This window comes from Lissotriton vulgaris, chromosome 7 (assembly GCF_964263255.1).
Source record: "Lissotriton vulgaris chromosome 7, aLisVul1.2, whole genome shotgun sequence".
NCBI lineage: Eukaryota > Metazoa > Chordata > Amphibia > Caudata > Salamandridae > Lissotriton > Lissotriton vulgaris.
The window spans coordinates 1,440,720,941-1,440,745,454 of NC_141695.1; the positions used below are offsets into that span (position 1 = coordinate 1,440,720,941).

Consider the following 24,514-nt stretch of genomic DNA (forward strand, 5'->3'; position numbering starts at 1 on the left):
AATAATTCACTGGGAGCCGTTTCTACTGAGATGGATGCGGAGACCCATAATCTGCGATTGACAAAGGACACTGTGCCCAAGACTATGATGGAAGAGCCTCTTGAGGGGGAAAGGGACTAAGTGATGAGCACAAAAGCCCTGGTATTAGAACAGCAACACATCCAGATGACGATTCTAAAGTTCTGCATAACCAACAGTAAATGTAATACCCAGTTTTTAAAACGTTATTTTTATTTTTTATGCAGCCTATCAATGTTGGTTCTGGATGGAACAGTGCTACAAGTTATTGTATTCAAGGAACTTTGTTTGGAGAGGGACGATTATTTAGTATTTTGTACAACGTAGCCAGAGTCCAGGGAGGTGGGTGGGATATTGTAGGGAAGGAGGGGTACTAGTTAAATTCGATTGTATTTATAAATGGTGTGTATCCTAACACATAGACTGAAGGCTATGTAAGAATTTTTCGTTTTCTCTATGCTTTTTGAATGTTCACAAAGATGGGCTTAATGCTCATTGTATGGAGGTTTTATATATAGAAGATGTATAATACTGAAGAATCTATGCATATAGTATGCTTAATAAAAGGGAAAAAAAACAAAGTTTGTTAAACAAAAAAAAAAGAACAGCAACACGAACACTCACGGTAAAAATTTACAATGCTTTTTGTTGATATGGTGAGAATCAGCTGGATGCTCGATCAGAGAGACAGGCGGGGGTTGCGGTACTCGCAGGAGAGAATAGACCTGGCTAGGAATATTGAAAAATCGACAATGGATGTATAAGAGGGATTTGCACTCCAGAATGGCAGTACGACCACTGATAAGTAAAGGGTGGATGCACTGGGGACAAAAACCTACTTGTTGCCCCTGTTGGGCTTATTGGGATGCTGTGCACGTTCTGGCATGGGCAGGATCGTCTGTGATATTAGCCGAGTATTGTTCTTGGGTGGCGGGTGGGTTAGTTTAGTTTTTTCGTTTATGGTTCAATGTAAGTTGTGTTATGAAAATGAGCGGGTTGACACATGAGAGCGGTGAGTCCAGGAACATGGTTAGGCAAAAAATACAAACCACTGAATATGGCACAGGAGGTAAAGTTCCTTAGTTGGAATGTCAGAGGGATGGGCACCTACACCAAACAATATAGAGTTATTTTGTTTCTTAAAAGACACAATGTAATGTTTGCATGCCTGCAGGAGACGCATTTAGACGATGCTGGGGAAGCTCGGTTAGTGAAAAAAAGAAGTGGTCAGGTGTTTCACTCCTCGTACTCCACCTACGCTAGGGGTACCTTGATCTGAGTGGCTCCTGGCAACCCATTTATGCTTCAGTATACATAAGCTGATTTCGGGGCCGCTGTGTGTTATTAAGGGGGAAACTTGACGGCAAAGACCTAACCATATTGAATACTTACGCCCCAAATATTGATGAGCCCGCTTTTTTATGACCCTACAGGATCTGATCACTGCAGACCTAGACGCCCCAATTATATGGTATAGGGACTTCAACGTGTATTGGATCCCGACTTGGACAGATATCCACCTAGCAGGGGCCCAAGCCACGAATGACCGTTAGAGAAGGTGATGCATGATCTGTGTTTAAGGGATATCTGGAGAGGCCACCACCCAACACAGAAGCTATACATGTGTTTCACGCCCACATATAACACACACACAGCAGATTAGACAGGATCTTAGCGACAAATACTCTGCATTCCTAGCAGCAGAAATAACTCACCTAGCACTCTTTTTGTCCGACCATGCACCAGTGAGCTGTACGGTGTAGTGGACTGACAGGGAGCAGGGTCCTCGCTGTTGGCAGGTACCTTTGGATCTCCTTAAAGATCAGGTCAGTAGAGAGACACTCTCAAAAACATTGACGGAATACATATCCCTCAATTGGAACACCACAGATAATGGAGCTAATGAGTGGGACGCAATGAAGGTGGTGATCTGTGGGGCAGGAATGGGATAAGGTACAGTGTATAGAGGCAATTGCAATCTGAACTGCGGGACAGGGAGGACTCGTTAGTAGAGCTCCAGTCGGGTTTACAAGGTCAGGGAAACACCCAGGAGCGAGAGCAGGTTGAAGATACATGGCATAGACTGGACAAATATACACTTACCAAATATCGTCAAAAACTACATGCAGAGGGAGACCAGTCCGGCAGACTATTAGCATGGATACTGCGTATGGAACCGGTACCCCCATTAATAACAAGTATACGTAATCAGTCATGTGAGTTGGTGTACACCTGTGCAGGTATGTTGGAGCAGTTTTAACAGCATTTGATGAAAGTTTATATGGCTGATCCGTCAGTCAGACCTGAATCCTATACTCTATTTTTGGAGGCCCTCCAATTGAGAAATTATCTGAAGAAGCCCGGTTAGAGCTGGGAGCGCAGATAATTGAAGAAGAGATAGGGGAGGCAATAGCAGACATGGCTAAGGCTCCGGGGAGCGATGGGCTACAGAAGGAATATTACCAGGCATATTCTGCAAAGTTAGTTCAACCACTACTAAAGACATTTAATTTGAGAATGGGATATCGATTCCCAACAATGCTCGAGGGTGAAATTTGTATGATCCATAAACTAGGCGGGGACAGTCAGGACCCGGCGGCCTACCGAACGCTGACCATGATTAGCAGTGACGTAAAAATTCGAAGTAAAGTCCTGGCCAAAAGTCTGGGCCCGCACATGGGGTATTTAGCTCATGAGGATCAGTGCTGGTGTATCCCGGGCCGTAGCACGTCCATGAACATACGGCGCCTAGCACATTTAATGCATGAGACACAGGTAGTCCCCGAGAAGATGGCGCTGGTCTCCATCGAGCTCGAAAAGCATTCAACACGGTGGACGGGGGATATCTGTTGGATGTACTGAGAATATCAGGGGGCCTGGCCACTGTTCTGCAGGTGGGTTAGAATACTGTATGTGGAACGAGCTGTCAGGGTTCGACTGGGTCAAACTAGATCAGTGCAGTGATAACTGGGGCTAAACACACAGCAGGGATGCCCCTTGTCTCCATTGCTTTTTGCTTTGGCCATAGAGCCGATGGCAGTATGGGCCAGACGAGATCTAGACCATTGGGGTATACAAATAGGGAATAATACTCACTTTGTCTCGGTATATGCGAATGACGCACTGTTCTACTTTGCATCCCTGTGTGAGGCGATACCAAAACTCTTACAGTTGTTAGATTACCTTGCAACATATTTGGGATTGCGCCTCAATTGGCGAAAGTCTTTGGTGTTTCCTCTGGCAGGGCTAAGAGAACATGGATTAGAGGAGTACCCTAAATTGGGTTTGAGATGGGAGATAGACCACTTCCGGTATCTGGCCGTACAGGTTGCACACGGGGATGACAAAATACTTCATCAGGACATGACTAGGGTACTTGAGTCCCTGAGGTATTCAGTAGAATTCTGGAACACTCTGCCACTGTCCTTAATGGGCAGAATAGCCATGACAAAGATGGTGGTACTGCCTCGATGTCTGTATGCCTTACAAAACACGCTATACAGTACCCCCATGATTGTATTTTGACAATTGAACTCAATATTGATATCTCTCTTCTAGGGGGGGAAACTTTGCAGAGTAGCAATACAGGTCCTCTCCAAGCGATGCGAAGAGGGGGGCTGGGGGTACCCAGATTAGTGTAAACAAGAGAGAGAGTAAGGGAATCTATTCACACAAAGAGTGCGAATGGAGAATACTCCTGGTCCCCTGGTCTAAGTATCAATAAACAAGAGAGGAGTAACACCTAGACAAGATCAAAAGGTGGTCTGGATGGATAGATGATGAAGCAAAAGAAGAAAGACAGGAGTCCTTGTTAGGTTATAATAAACCCCTCACTCACCACCTAGTGGTGACATGCTTCATCATCGGGGCCACCCCGAAGGCCGAGTGCCAACAGGGTGTGCTACAACACCTGGAATGCAGTGGAGCAGGTTATTGTGAGTGGTGCAGAAAAAAATGTTAAAAAATGTCCTGGTATGTCTGTGAAAAATGAAATTTATTTTAAGACTACTGGACATTAATAAAATGTGTGGTGATACAATTACAGTAAGTTATGGCTGTGTGTATCAATGTGCAAGGTCTACATGTTTCAACCCGTATTAAGGAAATTACTGGGTTTTCTTCAGGACCGTAGGAAAATGGGTGGTCAAGGTTCACTAACACCCTGCCAGTCCAAGATTCCTATTGTTGGAACCTACATACAAAAAATCTGTAGTAGGATCTAGTTTCACTCCCACAATGGGTGAGAAAAAAAGGGATAAAAACCTGTAGGAGAGAAAGAGTAATTAAAAGAAAGATCGCTACAAGCCTGTAACGTCGTGCAGTGGTTCTCACACGTGTCAGGTAGCATTTGCATGAAAATTATCCACTCAGACCTAAATGCATGCGCCTTAGGTCTGACTCCTGTCTTTCTTCTTTTGTTCATCATCTATCCATCCAGACCACCTTTTGATCTTGTCTAGGTGTTACTCCTCTCTTGTTTATTGGTACCCAGATTAGACCTATATTATTACGCGGCACACCTTCAGCACGCGGTGCAGTGGTTAGATGAGGGTGATAATTGGAAAAATGGCCTACTTAGCGGCCAGGTGCAGCCAGAGAATTTACCAATCATGTTGATGGAGGCGACAGGTGGGAGCGCAGATTTACCATACATAGTCAAACAAACGGCATTCATATGGCAAAAGTTTGTGGAGCGGGTGATTGGGCATGCTCCGTTCCACCCGGAGTTGAGCATCTGGAAGCTAGCCCTAATGCAAAGATTGGTAGAGAACATGTGCTTCCAGGCTTGGAGGGAGGGCGGATGAATGGTTCTGGCGGACTTGTATACAAATGACACCTTCATTACTTTTGAGCAGGCGTGCAAAGGGTTTGCTCTGGGACAGGGGCAGTATCTCAACTATGTGGGCCTGGGGGAACTGGTTAGGGTTACATGCCCACGTATCCAAATAGGCCTCAGACTACTGAGACTCTTGATATACTGCTCACATGCGACAGAAGGCGTAGGCTGGTATCACTGCTATGTAAACCTATGAGGGTAGACTCTGGGTCCCTAGATCTTAAGGCATGGAACGCATGGAATGAGGACCTATAGGTTCTGCTGCTAGAAAAAAGCTGGGCGAGGGCATGTGCATTAACATGTAAAGTGTCCTGTAATGCCCGTCTGAAGCTGTTGCATTATAGCTTCTTGCAGTGGGTGTACATGACCCCATGAGGCTCCATCGTATAGATGACAGTCGTTCCCATGAATGCAGTTTATGCACCTGGCGTGGCAGTGTCCAGAGGTTCAGCACTATTGGACTAATATAGTAAGGAGGGTCCGCTAGGGGGTGGAAATACCAAACCAGAGCTTTGGCTCCTGGTGCTAGTTACACAACCCAAGAAACGGAAAATGGCCAATAGATTGCTACAATTAACTCTGGTGCTGACCAAACGGAGGGTGGCTATATGCTGGATGAGCACACGGGCCCGACATTAGAAAGTTAGATAAGGGATGTGGGAGAGTGGTCTCTTGCAGAAGAATTCCACATAAAAACCTGCCGGAAAGACGAGAAACTAGCTGAGGACATAGCACTCTGGAGAGAGTTATGCAGGGAGCTACTAAACCCAATGGGAAATGGAAACAGATTGATGGATCTGACCTCAGCAGCGAAATGTAATACTGGGAACTGAAGTAACATAGTCATGTATGATGCTAAGCCTTCCGTTATGTCATAGATAAATATACAATAATGTGTGCATTGGACTCGGACACAAATTGGAAACAAACCGGATGGAGAGATGTTAAATACTGTGTATGACCACTCAGTTGCTGTTTGAAAATTGAGTAAATAAAGTAAAAATACAAAAAAGTCAGCAAACAAAGAAGTAGTACCGAAGCCCTGGAACCACCTTCCACTTGAACTCTAACTGAGCACCAAGTGCACCTCTTTAGCACTTGACCCCTCAGGGTAGCAGGGCAGAGCACTTAAAGCCTTACACATGTGGTGGTGTGGGGGAGAAGCTCAGAATTCCACAAAGCAATCAATAACACCTAATAAATCAACTTGCAGCTAGTGTTGATGGAAAATAGTTTTAATTCACACACAACTAAAGTTAAAAATGCAAATATGCACAATGAAAGTCAGACCATCTGTTCCTCTCTGGCTCTAGATCTGTATAAGAACATCCCTCAGTGTTAAACAATGTAAAAAACTTCCTAACTTATTTGTCCTAGATTTCTCAGTGTAAAACCCCTTTATAATGTATTGTCAAACAGTTCATAATACATTATCCCTTTGTTTTGTGCTTGTTGGTTGGTTCACAAAAGAAATGTGGTGACACCTTACAAACTGCCTTCTAACTCTGTTTCAAACAGCATCTTTATTAAGGTTTGTCAGAAAACTGATTATTAATTGGGGTGACTGAGTCCACCACAAGAAATAAAACCACAAACTTATCAAGATAAAACACAGTTTCAATAATATACAAGTCTGCTCACCCCGCTGATAGGATAGAACAGAGCAGATAGATTTAACATATGAAAATGCGTAAAGCCTTTAATAGTAGCAGACCAGTTAAAAAGTCAACAAACTACAGTCAATAAAAATCCCACCATTTCTAAAAGTAGAAAAAAAGTTAACGAGCAGAATGACAATATAAAAAGTCCAATAAGGGAACAAGCAGTATAACTGTATTAAGAATCAAGCAAAAAAAACCTGCTAGAAACAGTATAGGACCAATTAGCGTTCCCTGTTCCTGGTTGACCGTGAAACTGTGGGTGGATTTAAGCCAACTGCGGTTGCAGATCAAATACGCCAAGCAGGTTCATCCTGGTCAAGGATTTTATCTTCTGACCTAGTCTCTGAAACGGAAGTCGAAATCTTCCAGGTCCTATTGAAGCTGCTGGTTGAGGTCTGGCTGAAGCTGTTTTGGAGGGTGAAGCGCCGATGAAGTCCTCTTGTTGGGGGAATACTTTTCAAGCCTTTGCCTGTTAAAGATTTTTACCTTAAGACTTTGTTACTGATCTAAAGTTTGGTGTACAGGTTACTCCGTCACATGTGACACATAGCCCATCTGCCTTATTACAAGTTAATTATATCCTACGGCATTTCTAATACAGTGGATGGGATATTTGTCATGTTTATGAAGGGGTACAAGCACGTCAAACTCTGAATCAGGCTGTTGATCTTTTTAATTGAACTAGAAATCCTCCAGTGAGGCAAGGCTGAAGCTTTTTCAGAAAAAGTCTCTTTGAAATCAGACAACTTTGCCGTGAACTTCCAGAGGTCTTGGAAGTCCAAAACCTTTATAAGTTCCAACTTTTCATGGTTTCTACAACAGTTCCTCTTAGTCACAGGGACTCATGTTTAGCACTTAGGGGCAGTAGCTTGATTTAGCAGAGGCCACCAGCAGGATCCAGTCCAATCCAAGTTGCTACTGGTTAGCTGGTCATTTCAGGAAAAAGGGCTCTTGCAGCTTGTAGTGTCCCTGTAGTGTCCCTGTAATCTCACAGGAGGTCAGCTGACTAAACCTTAGAGTCCACTTCTATCTGCTTCATACAAGTGGGAGCAGGTCCTGCTTTTCAGGTCTACACACAAGTCTCAAATATCAGGTCCAATCTCTTAATGTTCTTCTGTATACAGGAATAGTTGCAAAGGTGAGAAGGTTTCCCCTTGGAAACGATTCCCTCCTTGGTTAGAAGTGGAAAGTATTCTCGCGAGGTGTGGATGACTTTCCACTTCTAACCAAGGAGGGAATCGTTTCCAAGGGTAAACCTTCTCACCTTTGCAACTATTCCTGTTTTGCCTTTCTGCAAACTATCCTACAATGCACTATTCTGAGGTAAAACCAACATGGTAGAATCTGTGTTTCCCTGCAGGGAGCTTCCGTGCCATCAATGAGTGTGTTTAGGGAAATTAACAGTTCCCCTCCATTTTAGCTACATCAAACTGATTTTGGGACCAGCACCCCATCCTGCTGGGCTGGTGCCAAAATGACTACAGAGGGTCTATGAATAAAAAGCTTCTGTTCCCAGGTTATCCCTTAAACTAAACTATGAATGTAAAAGCTTCAACCTAGTCCCCTTCAAGTTAATGAAGTTACTGAACCCTCCCCAGCTATCATTCCTGAGCCGATATATACTCACACCCATGTCTTCATGAAAAAAGGCTTAAGCCATTGTTCATGCTCTGGGATCAGTTTCGCTCCTCACCTCATTAAGGAGAAGCACTGGCAGGCTATCTGTCAGCAGGCTAATTAACAAACTGGGGGTTCAGGCAGGTAAAGTGTAACTTTTAAAAAGTAACTTTTCTTAAACATTTTTTAAAAATCTGACTTCACCATTGAATAGAATATTTTAAAAAAATAGTTTCAATTATTATTAGTACTCTGTTCTATGCCCGAAATGGCAGGGTTATGATTTGATCCAGGTCTCTACTGTTTTTCAAAGGACTACATGCTAAAAATATATTTTTGCAGGTATCTCTTTTAATTACTGGGAGCCCTACCATGTGGGCTACAAGGCCTGATTAGTGGTGACCTATTTAATTTCTAAAAGTAGGATTGTTCCTGTCAAAAAAAGGTTATTTTAACAGGTTTGCTTGCAGGTTTAAATGCCACAGAAATCAAAGTACACAGGTAGGTGAAAAATCATGTGTTAGTCACTGTAGTATATGGCACAATAAGCGCTGCTGTCCTTGGGTGACATTTAACTTTCTGTGCCATTGGTGTATTTTCCGGCACTATATACTATAGTCTTACTGTAAAGTGAAATATGTCAATTGGGAATTAATCAATTTTACCATGTTTTAGGAGTCAGAGTACAAACGCTGGGGCCTGGCCAGCAGTGCTCCTAATATGCAGAGTTCATAAATCAGATAACATGTAACGAGGGTGATCACTCAAAAAGAGGTACTTTTCACTAGTGTCTCTTGTCATTCATGAGCTATTGAAGTACTTCTTGGGAAACAAATACAACTGTTGCCCGTGATTCTATAAGGAAGAATGTAAACAAAGGAGTGTAACTAAAGCTCCTCTTTATACACTATTTAGATATATTTTTTGAAATTATATGACCTCTTGCAGGCAAATGTGCTGTCAAGCTAGACCTGAGAAAGATGCAAAACTGTATTATACATTGAACCTCTTAACTTTTTTCTAGGGCTAGAGTATTGTAAAATAGTTGGTTTAACTCATACATCCTTTCACAGAAAAACATAAGCCTTGGGGTAAAACTGGTAGTTTGAAATGTTGTTGTTTGCATACAGGAATAGTATGCATTGTCATTGGAGGTTCCAGGTTCTTGGGTTGGGCAATATCATCAATCTTAATGAAGACAGAAAGTTGTTGAAATTGACTGTGGAATTAAATATATCTGATCTGAGGATTGAATTTGTGTTGTATTATGAAATTCAGCATGGTTGCTCTATGACTAATCAGGAATCAGAGCATGCAAAGTGAACAAGAAGCCTGGACTGTTACACACTGACGTCTGAGTGTAGGAGACTCGGTCTGATGCTGGCCATTACATTGAGGGTGGATCCGAGGGTATAGGAAATTAAACTTGGCAGATGATTTTTAAAAGTGAATGGGTGAAAATGAGTGTGGTCTGTGATGGATGACAGAAAGGGTTTGAGAAACTCAGATAACTGAAGTCAGGAGAAGACTATAACTTACTGATGGAAGGTTAGGGCGTAGTCTGATTGGATGAAAAAGAGCAAATATTTACACCTATGCTGGGACAGCTTTTTAATATTTTGGATTGCACCTAACAATGTAGTCACATGGTTATCGTAAATACAGGGTGTAGGGAAATGCTTTATAAGTCTTACCATTTGGTACAAAAGTGTGCACTGGGTCTGCACCTTAAATTTCACTAGTAAACTGCTGCAAATAGTGTGCTAACAGTAAGGTAACAATGCAAAGCATGTCACCAGGCCTTCCCCTGCCAATCCTAAATGTCGAAATAACCTGTTTCCCAGGCTTAAACTTCCTCTTTGATATTTATAAGTCATCCCTAAGGTAGGCCCTAAGTGCCCGTAGGGCAGAGTGCATGGTATTTAAAAAGCAGAGCACATGTACTTATTTTATATATGTCTTGGCAGTAAAAAGTCTCGAAAGTCATTTTTCAGAGTGGCACAGGTGGCTCTCACTGGGTTGCTTTATTACACCTCAAAATACTTCACTCCAGTTTGAGAATAGCTAGAAAAACGATTCAATGACTCATTTTAATGGCAATGTAAAATCCAACTTAATGCTCAAGTTGGAATTTAGATCTCTATTTTGGAAACAGCGCTTATAGAAAATTGTAGAAAGATGTAGTTTTCCTGCCTGAGCCAAATGTGCCATTTTGCCAGTATTCAGTGTCACCTGAGTGCTGATGCTTTCCCTGTGGTGAATTGCGTTTTGCTCCCAGATAGTTGTCCGAGGTCTTGGGGGGTGGGGGGGTAGACTTTTTTTTTCTACCTGATAGGATGGCCATGTTGGCTGTGCCCAGGAACTTAAGTTACTTCAAAAGGTGGACTGGAAAACTGGACTGAACAACAAAAGTGCTAATATTTATTGAGGTGGTGTACCATCCACCCAACTAATAATCCTCTTTCTCACATGGGGGGTAAAAACTATGAAGAAGCGAGCAGCCATGCTGAACCAGTCTGTGGCTCCCAAAATATGTGTCTAGGTTTTGTCTTTAATTTCTTGCAAACCCCTGTTAAGCTATCAAACCAAGTTCATGTTTTGAAGCACAAAAAGACTTGCTGTGCTTACCTTTTTTTATCACATACTTTATTGGTTTTCTGCCATAACTTGCTGTGCTTACCTAAACTAGAAATGAGAGTTTAAGCAGGAAATCTTTAGGATTTTCTTTGATCGAAGACTGGAAAACCATAAGAAGTATGTCAGCAGCGGAAGAAACCTAGAACACTCCTCATCAGCAGAGGGAGAGTCCAAAATGACAAGGAAGGAAAGTTTGTTGATGATGATGACCAGGAAGGACTGACATTCTCAAACTGTACCTCTTGATCCTCCTGGCATCACTGAAATCTTTCAGTAGAATTTACTGATAACTATTTCTTGTTTCCAGGACATGACTGTCGGGTAATTCCCACTAATCCATAGGACCTGCTCATATGTTGAACTATATAAACTTTGGGTGAGGTGCCTAGACTGATTCCAAGCATCGCAGCAGGATATGTTTGCCTTGAGGCCAGCTAGCTCACAGTTCCCCCATAAGCGCCCCTATCCCTGAAAGGGAGAAAATGGTTTCTGGCAACCCCTGAACAATGCAACCTTGACCCCTCTGGGATTGTGATAACAGATCATAACCTTTTGCTCAGTCACTTGTGCTTACTTATGCTCAGAGAAATATATAGAGAATACATAGTGTGGGCTTTACAATTATTTATTGAACCAACGTATTCTTTTATATAATGAATGTGCTGAGATAATCAGTATACAGAAGCAGATGAAAGTGATTACAAGCATCAAAAGAGTAAATAGTAGATCTAGTTCTACCATGGCAATAAAGCATGTGTATATATGCAGGCATATAAACAGGGTAGTAATCCGACATACTCCTACTATGCCAACCCCACTCTGAGTGTACTTAGAGTATGTGTAGGTGTGAAGCCAAGGATCCCCCCCAAGGGACTATTCAACCCCATTACCTGGCAGGAGAGAATGGTTAAGTCCTTCTTGGTCACAAACATGACACCTCCTCATGGAAATGTCAGACCGCTGCATGGTGAAGTCTCAACATGCAGGGACCTTCTGTGACAGCTAAAGTGCCTCCTCTGCTAATCTTATGGGATGCTCATTATTTATACTAGAAAGCATCCTTATGATGTACGTATTGATTAGCAATGGTATGGAAATGTGGATAGCCCTCTCGCCACGTAGATGAAGATAGAATTACATTTGTACCTTGTGTGTAAAAGGGGTTTATACAGAGTTTTTGAGGCATCGTGATAATGTTATGCGAAGCTAGATGTGTAAACGAACGTCGTTTCAGAGAAACTAATCCAACATTGTCACATACTCGAATATGTGCAAAAGGTCACAGCAGCAATTCTCTGTAAAAAAAATTGCCCAGTCTATGACCACAAAAAATCCAAGATACAGTGTTCCATAGGATTCTTCAGCTATGAAAGAGTGGCTAGCCTATAAAGTAATGTGTAATGAAAAAGTTCTTAGCTATCGTAACAGAAAGTTTCAATTCTGTTAAGGACACGGAGGCGAAGTTTATGCTGTACTTTTTTCACTCTTTATTAGAGCAGCCAAGTAAACACAACAAAGACTTCCTTTCCCATAACACCTTGGGGGAAAGGTCAAGAGTTAAACAGAAAACAGTATCCAGTCAGCAGTTAAGGACCCCTTTGATAGTCCCTTGTCGCTCTTGACACTTCCTCTTTCTCCATGCAACAGCCTCTTCAATCTTGTTCAGATACTGAATGAAAATAAAAAGAAGTGAATGAAAATTCTAACTCACAACCTCATGATGGGTTACACAAATGCCAGTAAACAAACGTCAGTACCTATGTGTCACTCAGATCTAACACAGCATTACCTGAAGTAAAGCACAATTATACCCACCTTTACGAAGTCCATCTGAGTGTAACTGTATGCATACCAGGTGGGTTAATTCTCGCCTCTGTGTCCTTAAAAGACTTGAAACTTTCCATTACAATAGGAAATGTTTCATTCTATGTCAGAAACTGAGGCAAGAAAAAGTTGTCACTCCCCATGGGGGTGGATGTCTGCTTCAGTAGCCTCATTTTATACACCTCACCACATACAATTTTGGGGCATGAGGAATAGAAGGGTAAGAAACCACAAGTGAATTACATTTTGTACGTCGAGAATTATGGAAAGTTATCCCCTCCTTGGTAAATACTCTACCCGTAATGTCCAGTGCTTTGACATCTGATACACTTCGGCATGAGATTATGCATAATAGGGTAGCCAGCTTGGTTGATAACTCCTTCCTTGGAAGATATTTTTTGGCCTACCATGACAAAAAAAGATTGAGTACCTTGTTGACATCCCAAAGCGTCGAGTACCTAGGTTCCGGAGGAAGGGACAAGCAGATGCCCGTAGGAGTTTCCTTACCAAGGGGTGTTTTCCCACCGGGTGGTCACCTGCCGGCGTATAGCACACTAATACCACAGACCTAAAGGTGTTGATGGATCTATAGGCCAGAGGACTCGCCTGAGTATATTAGTGATCTTTTTTAAGTATCCTTTTTTTTTCTTTTCCACTTCACTAGACCTAGGCGTTGTAGCTGTTAAGAGATAGTTAGGGATCCCTGGTCCTGAAGAATGCCCCAGACCTGTTAGGGCTGTCCAATGAGGACAGAAACATTTTGGCCTAGCTACTGAGATGGGGTGAGTCATTGCACTCAACAACCGTCCCACTCTTTTTTTAATCTTACCTACAGTTCCCATTTAATAACGGTAGTTCGCCAGGAAACCGTAAGTTCTGTATACCACTCTTATCCAGTATCTTTTATCAAAGAACTCCTGCCTGTGCCAAGTCCAACAGGAGGTTGAGTCTGCAATGGTGGCATTGCGCTACCAGTGTGGGGAGAGGTTGTTGATGATGTAGCATGACACAATTGTGTGTGTGAGGCTTCCTCTTCCGTTTCCTTCACACTTGCACAGGGATTCTTTGAATGTCCTAATTGGACCTCCACCTGTCCATTTCAAGGTAGCAATACTGTATGTTGTATTCTACCTACAGCTGCCATACCTATTTGTGATAACCATGAAGGCCCTCATCAACTGGTCAAAGGCGTCTATATTGACACCAGGGTTGGGGTCGCTTTTTTGCGTTTAGGGAGCGGCACGTGTAGGGTTGGTGTTCCCGGAGGTAATAGGAGCATGAGCCCAAGGGTGTCTTCACTCCCAGGGAGGGGTCTATAGTAGCGTTCTGAGTACTGAAACAGTGGTCCTGCTCCAGGGGTGCCACCACCTGCTTAACCATTTTCATGATAGAGGTATCCATGACCTCGCAAAAGGGATTGTCGATGGGGTGGTAAGTCATGCTTTCCTCCATATAGGTCTCCTCGACTTCACTCCTCTTGGGTAAGTGCCTCCTGGGGTCACCAGCCTCAAAATGTAGGGCTCTGGCGTCAGCAGGAAAATGTAGAGAGAATACAACCAGGTGGGAGTCTCTCAGTCAAATAATCGGTAGTCCAAAGGGCCCATGACAGAGTGAAACCCTGCGGGATAACACTACACCCATTATAATTCGAAGGGTTCAACTTGCACCTGGACTGGATTTTGTTTGACTGACAGTCTGACACAAACCTGTCACTCGCACAATGCGCTGTTAAAAAGTACAGACCCCAGTGTGGGGCGTAGTGCCACTCGGCGTTAGGTGGCAAGAGACAACTACTGGCAGTGAACCAGGCACTAAAACAGGCTATCATGCACCCGGCCGCACTGTTACTTTCTGAACTATACTATTGGAATGTGCATGCCGGCCCGGCATGGAAGACTTGCCAGCAAGACGTGCTACACGCGGCGCCCTCTAGTGGCCGGCTGACCACACTGTGTCTGCCCCCGAGCGCCATAGCTCTAATCCCCGAGAGAAAGCTGCCGTAGAGGAGCAACAAGTGCTTCTGCGACAGCGGCCTAAAGGAAAACATTCAAGAAATATGAGGCACCCGAAGCGCCTTTTAAGTTCGAGTTTATATCGCCACAATAACCGTGTAAAGTAAAAAACATAATGGCCAAGGGCCGGAGGCAATTAGCTCGGCAATGAAGAAAGGAGGTGACAGCAGCTACGAGGGACTGTCAAAGGGGCGCAGGACTGCTGATTGGACACTGTTTACTGTTCAACTCGACTTTTCCCCAAAGTGTTTTGTTAAAGGAAGTCTTTGTTGTGCTTAATTGGCTGCTGTAATAAATAGTAAAGAAAGTACAACCTAATCCTCTTCTCTGGTCCTTACATAGAATCCCACAGCCTATTGTACTGATGAGTTGTGCAGTACTAGCTTTCTTTCACAAAATCCTGCAATCTATAAAAATTAAATCTGCACTGAAATAGTTGGGAGGAAAGTCACATAGGAGCCCTGACTACAGAGATATAGCAGTGGGACCAACATCAACATCTCCACCTAAAGCCTGAAGTCCTTTGAATGCGCAGTTAATGTAAGAATTTACTCCTTCAAAATAGACCAGTGACTGTACCAAGGGCTGCACTTAAGGGACCTAGTAGATATAACTTGGCTTCACAGGCCCATGAATAAGAATGACATATATTGAAATTAAATTAGATCACCAAATAAATGCTTCAATTACTTACCGGTAATTGCATTACTCTGAGTCCTACTCCCTCGCTTCCCTTACTTACGAATTTGAGGCATCCCTGCCTCACCAGACACCCGTACCCACGTGATTTGTCACGTGGGGACTATATATAGCCCCCAGCCCCCTCATACCTCCTGTAATACCACACAGATCGAAACCATACCAAAAGGTTGGCCTGGACCATCAGGGAGGGAGGGAGGGATGTAAGTAAGGGAAGCGAGGGAGTAGGACTCAGAGTAATGCAATTACCGGTAAGTAATTGAAGCATTACCTCATCGTCCCTCCCTCGCTTCCCTTCCTTACGAATTTGAGATGTACAAAGCCAAACAGGACAACCAAAGAAGGTATGCAAAAAACAGGTTTATTAAAAAACACAGAAGACCAGGGGAAAAACCACTATTCAGGAATCATAGTGGAAAGAACCCTGTGTCCAAACACATCAGCACAGTCAACCTCCTGGCCAATCCTGTAATGAGAGGCAAAGGTCAGCGGGGAAGCCCAGGTGGCAGCCCGGCAGATCTCTGAAATGGAAGCCCCTTGGACCTCCGCACAGGAAGCAGCCATGGAGCGAGTGGAACAACCCTGAACCCCCAAAGGAGAAAGGTGCCCCCCCTCTTTGTACGCCAAAGAAATCAGAGAACGAACCCAACGACTCAAGGAAGGAGTAGAAGGACGCAAACCCCTATTCACAGGACCAAAATTAACAAAAAGGGAATCTGAGAGACGGAAAGGAGCGACCCGCTCCAAATAGACCAGGAGAGCCCTCCTAACATCCAAAGAGTGAAGCCGCACCTCAGACTCCGAGGACGGGGAACCAAAAAAGGAAGGAAGAACCAACTCCTGATCCCTGTGGAATTGAGAGTCCACCTTAGGACGAAAGGAAAGAATAGGTCGCAACACGATCCTGTCATCAAAAACCCGACAAAAAGGGTGTTTGGAAGAAAGAGCCCCCAGTTCACTCAGGCGGCGAGCAGATGAAATGGCCACCAAAAAGAAAGTCTTGAAGGACAACAGGCGCAGATCCACAGAAACCAACGGCTCAAAGGGAGATGACATCAAGGCGTCCAAGACCAGAGAAAGATCCCAGGTCGGAAAATGCCGCCGAGGGGCAGGAAGAACGTTACTCAAACCCTTAAAAAGGCGACTGACCAATCCCTCAGAATCCGAGAGATTGCCCCAAGAGCTCCTAAACGCCCTAATCACAGCCCACTGCAAACGAAGGGAAGACACCTTCAAGCCCAAGGAAGCACCCTCCTGAAGAAACAGCATCACCTCAAACAAAGAAGAGGAAGAGGGGTCCAAACCTTTGACAAGACACCACCGACTGAAAGAACACCAGTGCCGTAGGTAAGACTTGTTGGTCGAAGCGCGTCTAGCCGCCTGCAGAGTAGAGGTCAAACCAGCCGGAACCCCTCGTCGCAGAAGACCTAGGCGTTCAACCTCCAAGCCGCCAAGCGCATCCGGCCCAGAACATCCTGTTGAAACGCCGGGAAGACCAAAGGGGGAGGAGACAGAGGCAGCAACCACTCCACCTCCGACCTCAACTCCACCAGGAGAGGAAACCAGGAGGCACAAGGCCACGCCGGAGCCACCAGAATCACAGAAGCCCCCGAGGACCGGACCCTCAGCAGGAAGCGGAGAAGAAGGGGGGAAGGAGGAAACGCATACAGAAGCCCGCGGGGCCAAGGGCAAGAGAGAGCATCCACCGCCCAGGCCGACCCCTCCCGACAGCGGGAGACAAACCGGGACACCAAGGCATTTCCCACATCGCAAAGAGGTCCACCACCGGAACACCCCAACGCAACGTCAGAGCCACAAACAACTCCCGACGAAGGCAGAAATCCACAGACGACGGAATGGCCCTGCTGAGGGCATCCGCCCGGGAATTGGACACCCCCCGAATATGGATCGCCGAGAGAGCCAACAGATGAGACTCCGCCCAAACAAACAACCGACTTGCCACAAGGGCCAGAGAAGAGGACCTTGTCCCCCCCTGCCTGTTGACGTAAGCCATGGCCGTGACGTTGTCCGTCCTGACCAGGACCACGGAACCCAGCAGAAACTGGGAGAAGGCCAACAGAGCCAAACGGACAGCCTCCAACTCCCTCCAGTTCGATGACATCCTGCTCTGAGCGGGAGACCAGAAGCCCCTGGACTGATGAACCCCCAGCCAGGCCCCCCAACCCGAGAGGCTGGCATCGGTCGTCACCACAACCGGAGCCGGAGGAGAGAGAGAGACACCCTTCAGCAAATGATCCCGAACCAGCCACCAACCCAGAGAAGACCTGATCTGAGGGGAAACCGGGATCGGAGAAGAGAGGGGAAGGCAATGGGGAGACCAATGCGCCAGAACATGAGCCAACAGTGTGTGCAAATGAAATCTGGCCCAAGGAACCAGAAACACCGTGGCAGCCATATCCCCCTGAACCTGCAGCCAACGAGCCGCCACCTGCACCGGACCGGACAGCAGAGACAGGATGTGAGACTGAATCTTGACCACCCGAGCCTCGGGCAGAGTGACCACTCCCAAATCTGTCCGAAACCTGGCCCCAATGAAGAGACGATCCTGGGAAGGAACAAGGAACGACTTGCCCAGATTGACAAGAAAGCCGTGCCCCCTCAAAACGGCCAGCACCAAGTCCGTGTGATCGACAGTCAACTGGAAAGAGGGAGCATGAACCAGCCAGTCATCCAGATAAGGATGTAAAAATATCCCCTGATAGTGGACCAGGGCCACCAAGGGGGCCAAGAGCTTGGTGAAGACCCGAGGGGCGGACTTCAGCCCGAATGGCAAAACCGCAAACTGGAAGTGGAAGCCGCCAACCGCAAAGCGAAGAAACTGCTGATGAGTCCGAGCCACAGGAACGTGAAGGTAGGCGTCCTGTAAATCGATAGACGTCATGAAGTCCCGGACCCCCACCAACGGAATGATGGACTGCAAAGTCACCATCTTGAAGTGAACGGTCCGAACCCAACCATTCACCCTCTTCAGGTCCAGAACCGGCCGGAATCCCCCTGACACCTTCTGGACCAGAAACAAAATGGAATAACATCCCAGACCTCGCTGCGCCAGCGGGACCGGAACGATCGCCCTTATTGACAGAAGATCCCGAACCCCTTCCAGAAGAGCCTCCCTCTTGGATGGAGACTTGGGGATAGGAGTAAGGATGGTGCCCCAGCCGGGCGGAACGGCGACAAAGTCGATAAAATAGCCTCTCCTGACAATAGTCAATGCCCAGCGATCCCTTACATCCAGCTGCCAAGCGTCCAGGAAAGACATCAGCCTCCCGCCCACAGGACCCGAGGGCGAAACACAGTCGACGTCAGGACTTCCTCTTGAAGGTATCCGCCGGAAGCTTGGGACCAGGCAAGGCCGAAGATTTCCTGGGCTTGAAATGGCGTTGACGAGCAGAAAAGTTCCTGGAGGACTGGCAGGAAGACTGAAAAGACGCAGAGGAGGAAGGAGCAGGATTCCAAAAACGGCGAGAACCAGAGGAAGACGCCTTGCCCTTGTAAGGCAGAGCATGCTTACGGTCCTTGAATGCCTTAGTGACCATACTATCCAGCTGGTCACCAAAGAGCAACTTGCCATCAAAGGGAATCTTAAGGAGTGAGGACTTCTCCGAAGAATCAGCCTTCCAGTCACGCATCCATAAGTTCCGACGAGCCAAAACCAAGGAGCCAGAGGTCATGGCCGCAGAGCGAAGAACATCTGAAGAGACGTCAGCCAAGAGCTTAGCCTGCTGCTCCATGTGGACAAGCAAGCCAGAGCAGTCCGACTCCTCCTGAACAGCCGTGGCCAGCTTGCCAAAGTCAGACACCAAAGATTGCGCCGCATACGCCGAGTAGATACCAGCACGTAAAGACAAATTCCCAGCGGAAAAGGCCTTCTTCAGCGCACCATCCACCTTTTTATCCGTGGCATCCGAAGGCGAACAATCCTCAGGATTAATAGAAGTGCGCCCAATAAGAGTGGCCAACATGGCATCCACCTTCACAGAGTGAGGAAGAGAGACCTCCCCCTCCTCCAGGGAATAAAGCTTCTGCAAAAAGCGAGGAACAGAGGAGCGCTCAAGGTCCCGCCATTCCCCCGAAATCAAGTCTTTGATGCGACCATGAAAGGGCATAGAGAGTTCAGGAGGCTTAACATATTGGGGAAAAATGTCCTCGGACCCCATGGGAGCAGCAAAAGGAGAAAACCCCAAGTTCTCCCTGATGTGCTGGAGAATAGCAGGCACCTCCTCCCTACGCACAAACTTCCCCGAAGATGTAGAAGGCATGGCAGAGTCCGAAGAAGAAGAAGACGAGTCCTCAGAGGGAGAGTCCACCGGACCCCCCGCAACACGAGAAGACCTGCGTCGTGGCTTAGCACCCCTCGCCTCCAAAGCACGAGACACAGCAGCCTCAATCATGGACTGCACCTCAGAAGCAGACAGGAGGGCAGAAGAATCCACCGGACCCTGGGACCTGGTCCTACGAGCCGGGACAGGCACCTCACTATCCTCATCAGAGGAGGACAAAACTCTCAAGCGCTTCGAAGTCCGTTTAGCCATAGTGAAACTGACAGGGTAGAAAGCTGAGGCAAGCCCTTAAATAATGTGTAACACAGCCCCAGCCGGGAGAAACCCAATAGAATCAAAGGATACACGAGGCAACCAATAAAGAAGCCTCGCAGACAATGAAACCAATCACCAAAAACATAAAAATGTATAAAAAACGACCTCAAACGAGGCCCCTACCGCATAGGAGCATCGGAAACAGCCAGCCGAGAAGCTACAGCACATCCGCCAGCCGCCGCCTCCATTCCGGCCATCCGAACCGGAACCACAGCCCCAGCCACTCAGGGCCGGTGACTCCGTCACCCGGAACCCGACCGTCTAGCCGCCGAGAAGTGCACCGCAAAAACACCAATGCGGTGGGGAAGGCTCGCATACACCAGGTCGGCGCCGCCAGACCCAGGATGGCGACAGCAAGAGAGGGAGAAGCCCTCAAGATAGTGAAAATGACCGCAGCTCCGCAGAACGGCCAGCGCGTGGGACACGCGTCTCACAGTGGTGAGACAGAAAAAAACAGGAGGTATGAGGGGGCTGGGGGCTATATATAGTCCCCACGTGACAAATCACGTGGGTACGGGTGTCTGGTGAGGCAGGGATGCCTCAAATTCGTAAGGAAGGGAAGCGAGGGAGGGACGATGAGGTAATGCCTGTTATCCTCAAACATATACATTTATTTCTAACACTAGACCAATGAAGTGTTTTCAGCTCAATACATACATGTGATGGTTTACATGGTCATTGTTTTCTACTCCAGGTAACCATGGAAAAGGAGAATCGAAATATTATTGCTTTCAATACGTCGAAGAGGGAAATTTTTACCACCACTAGTGGATACAAGTCTTTACAGAAGAGACTCCGCTCCAGTTGGAAGATCCAGAGGTAAGCTGTTTATTTTCCAACTTGGAAGCTGTTTATAACTCCCATATAGCTCATATGCAACAGGATGGCTACTTGGAAAGGATATTAGTATTTTAGATGACTTTCTCTGAGAGGCACTCATTTTATAATCCATGTAGGCATCGTTATCTGTATTATGTTCGATTGCAAATGTGTAATATTTGTAGCTAGTGGATTGGGTATTTTGTAACTGTGGGTCCCTCTAATGTTATACGTACACATTTATAGAAGAGTTTTGAAACATTATTTATCAGAATACTGTTTTTTTCCAGGGAAGTGCAATTAGTTTCCATAGTTTCATCCTTAATGAATGATGTTAGCAACTATGGATGGGTGATAACCTGATATCTGTCTAAAAGATTTGAGTAAAAAAATATATTCTCCTGCAGTTAAAAGTCATAAGAGAAACCCATTATGTAAGAACAATTAAATCTCAATGCAACATTAAGTTAGATTAAAAGAAATAACCTGGAAAATGTTTATAATGTTTTACACACAATAATTATTCAACTGAAGCGCCAACAAAGTTAAGATTTTCTGCATTGGAATGGTAATCAACATTCGAACATAGGACATAGCCTTTTTTCTTCTTACGTAGTAGTCTAAAAGTTGCCAAAATGCATGAAAGTGAAGTAGCTGCCTACCCACTCCTTCCTGACCATGCCCAATCAAACCGGGTAAGATTACATTTTCTTCACTTGACCACTTTTGAAGATATACCTTAATTAAATTTCAAAGACTGTCAAACTTCTTTTGAGTGTGCACGCCCAGTGGTTATCTTTGCAGGAAAGCCCAACATCAGAGTGATTTAGTTCATTCTGAACCTCATTAGGAAGTATCTATGCTGTGGTATTTTAGTGATTCCTAAATAAGAATACTCCCCCACTGGGATAGAAGGTATTTGTTGATAAATTGCAACTAATTTCTTTGCGCTGTTAGCTCGCTTCCGGTCAAGGGCAGCCTTGTTTAGGTAGGTATTCTTTAGTTAAAGCTTTGAGATCTTCCAGCATGCGCTAGGGTCATCAAACAATTCCCTTAGCCCTAAGGCGGTCAAAGTTAACTTCACATATGGAAGCCAAGTCATTTTTGGAGAGTTATCTAGATTTAGGCATTTTTTTGTTATAGATTGGTTAAGATTTACTGTGTCCCTGCGCAATATGTTTTGCCATAACATGATCCGTGGTAGCTTAATTCAATCAGACACTTAGGGCAATCCTAGCTCTAGATGGCAGATATAATTTGAAGACGATCTGGGAAGTGAAACAATGACCTTGAAGAATCCGTCTTCCAATTTTTGGAGTTGATCTGCAGGCATCATGCCCCACACACCTGCCCCATAAGAGAAGGCGAATACTGATTTTGTTTGATAGATATTTTTGATTACTTCTAGAGGTTTGATCCCAGCTTTCTGAAGCGCGACACAGACGCGTCTCCATTACAAAGGCCCTATTCTCTACCATGGTTGACCAAAACTATTTTTTGTCAAACTTAACCCCGAGGTACGAGAAGGACTCTACCACCTCCAATTTTCGTGTGCCAATATGGAAGTAAGGTGTTCTTTTAGCTGTAGGTGCCCCTATTATTAGAACTAAGGATTTGGATTCATTGACCCTCAGGTCCAAGGAGGACATGTTTTACGTACTTATTATTATATTTATTTACATGTATTTTCGTACTTTTATGATCTGTATTTTAAATGGATCGAATAAAGAAAGTGATGATGATGAATGTAAACCAACATTTTCAGTGCAAGTTTATAAGGTATAGGAAAGAAATGCTCTTAGGGTGTTTTGGGGCAAACCAGGTGAAGGATTTGTTAAACTCTTTTGCAAAGTGTATGTGACGGTAGGAACACACTGTGTGTTGATTTTTAAAATTGTCAAAATTCCAAGGAAGGGTAATTTTTGAAGTTCCTGAAATCCCTCCACTTTTTGTGTCCCGTAGTTCGTTGGTGGTGTTATTCCTATTGGGGAGATAGAGACCCTTTCTAGAGCAGGTGCCTGTCTGTACTCCGACCTGTTTTCTCTTATTGGCAAGAATCATGGGCGTGCGCAGGGGGGCAAGGAGGGGTGCTTTTTCCAAGATGTTGTTAGGTTTTTTTTGTAGGCCGCGTATTGCTCTTGTCTAGTGCGTAATTTAAATTGAGCCACATCCAGGTGTTTATAGCGGGCAACAATTGGGTTGTAGTTGAAGACAGTGGGAGTTTTTCTCAGTGGGGCACTACAGTGTTCAGTGGGGAGAAGATGTGGCACTATGGTCAGAGCTTCTGAATTTGGAACTGGAAACCAGGTTCAGCCTTAATACCCAGTCCACCAGACCACTCTCCTGCGAGAGCACAATCACATGCTAGACCTTAGAAGGCTTCGCAACACCTTAGAAGTCCTGGTGTCTTCGCACCAGCAGGTGGACCCTAGCATGATAAGTATAGGTTAACCTTCAAGGCTTGTCCACCACTATCCATACGGAAGTTCACCTCCAGTCTTGCGGGCAGGCCTATGGAGCAGCACACCCTAGAACAACAGTCACTGCGGTCACAGGACCCTTGAGAAGGGACAGCTCTAGGGCGGTGCAACCAGTGTGACCGCACCAGGTGCTGACTTTAGGTCGAAGCATCATGTTTGCAAGTATATTATGGTTTTAAAAACGCTTGCTGCCTCCTTCCTGGCCTCCAGCAATTTTCGGCAACAATAAAAATGTCATGATGACTCTGGTGATTAATGTTCTTCCTAGAGAAAGATCAGAATTTTGTCTAATGGAAGTTTTGACTCATGGAAAGGTAGCTCAAAGGGTTAATGTACCGGCTGCAAAGAACATGCGCCATGCAGATCACAAAGTGCACATAATGTAAATAGGTCAGTGGGCTACTGCTCTTGTCAGAGAGATCCTTTTGTTACTTGCAGTTTGTAAGTTAAAATCCTAACTTAGAACAGTGAGCTATTAACTGTCATCTAAGAGCTGCATACAAACTGCAAGGTATAAATGATGTTCCCCCACCCCCCTCTAGCCCCAGTCTTTGATTATCCTAATGTCCCAAAAAGTGTTCCTTTGGACAGATATAAATTCTGATTATTAGGGAGAACCCCCAACCATGGTATTAGGTTTAAAATTCCAGGTATTGTGTTTCTCCAGACCAATCACTATAAAACTATACAGGCTACTAGTATGGTTGTCATGTGACTCCTACACCTTGTAGTCCTTAGTCTTATGTATCATTTTCTATACAGTGATTTACACACATATTGATTGTCTCTGTGTAATGTGTGTGATGTAAAGTGCTCTGACACCCTACAATGGTATGAGTGGCGCTGTAAATCAAATTAAATGCATCTGAGAGAGATAGTGGTTATGGAAAATGGGGGGCACAGTTAAAGGGTGGTAGTGAGGGAATCCATGGCAGAGGTGGTCATTGGGGGGCACTAACAAACATTAATGCACAGGACACCACCAGTGCTGTGGCTGCCCTGCCCTTGAGGCCAGTCTGCCTCACCCATAGTTGTAGCTGCAACTCACCAGGGATTGGCAATGCAAGATTTGCACGCACACCAAACTAAGTTCGCAAACTTACAGCCACCCGGCTTTATTCACAAGCACTTTTAACATGTGCTGCCTGCTGTGGGGCTATTGGGATTAATTATGCAGCAAAGGATGACAACAATATGCCGTAGTGTTGGCTAAATTATGCATTAAAAAAAGGCTGCAGCGTAATGCAGTATATTTTCAGATATTTTATTATTTTGACGTGTGTACACATGCTAA

General features: G+C 45.2%; 1 protein-coding gene across 1 annotated transcript in view; it reads left to right on the forward strand.

Annotated features, from left to right (window-relative positions):
* IFT52 (intraflagellar transport 52) overlaps positions 1-24,514 on the forward strand; it is a 292,137-nt gene that overhangs the window by 12,481 nt on the left and 255,142 nt on the right. The window contains exon 2 of the mRNA XM_086932254.1: positions 20,616-20,740. Within this exon, the coding sequence (XP_086788380.1) occupies positions 20,616-20,740 (125 nt within the window). The remainder of the gene's footprint in view (positions 1-20,615; positions 20,741-24,514) is intronic.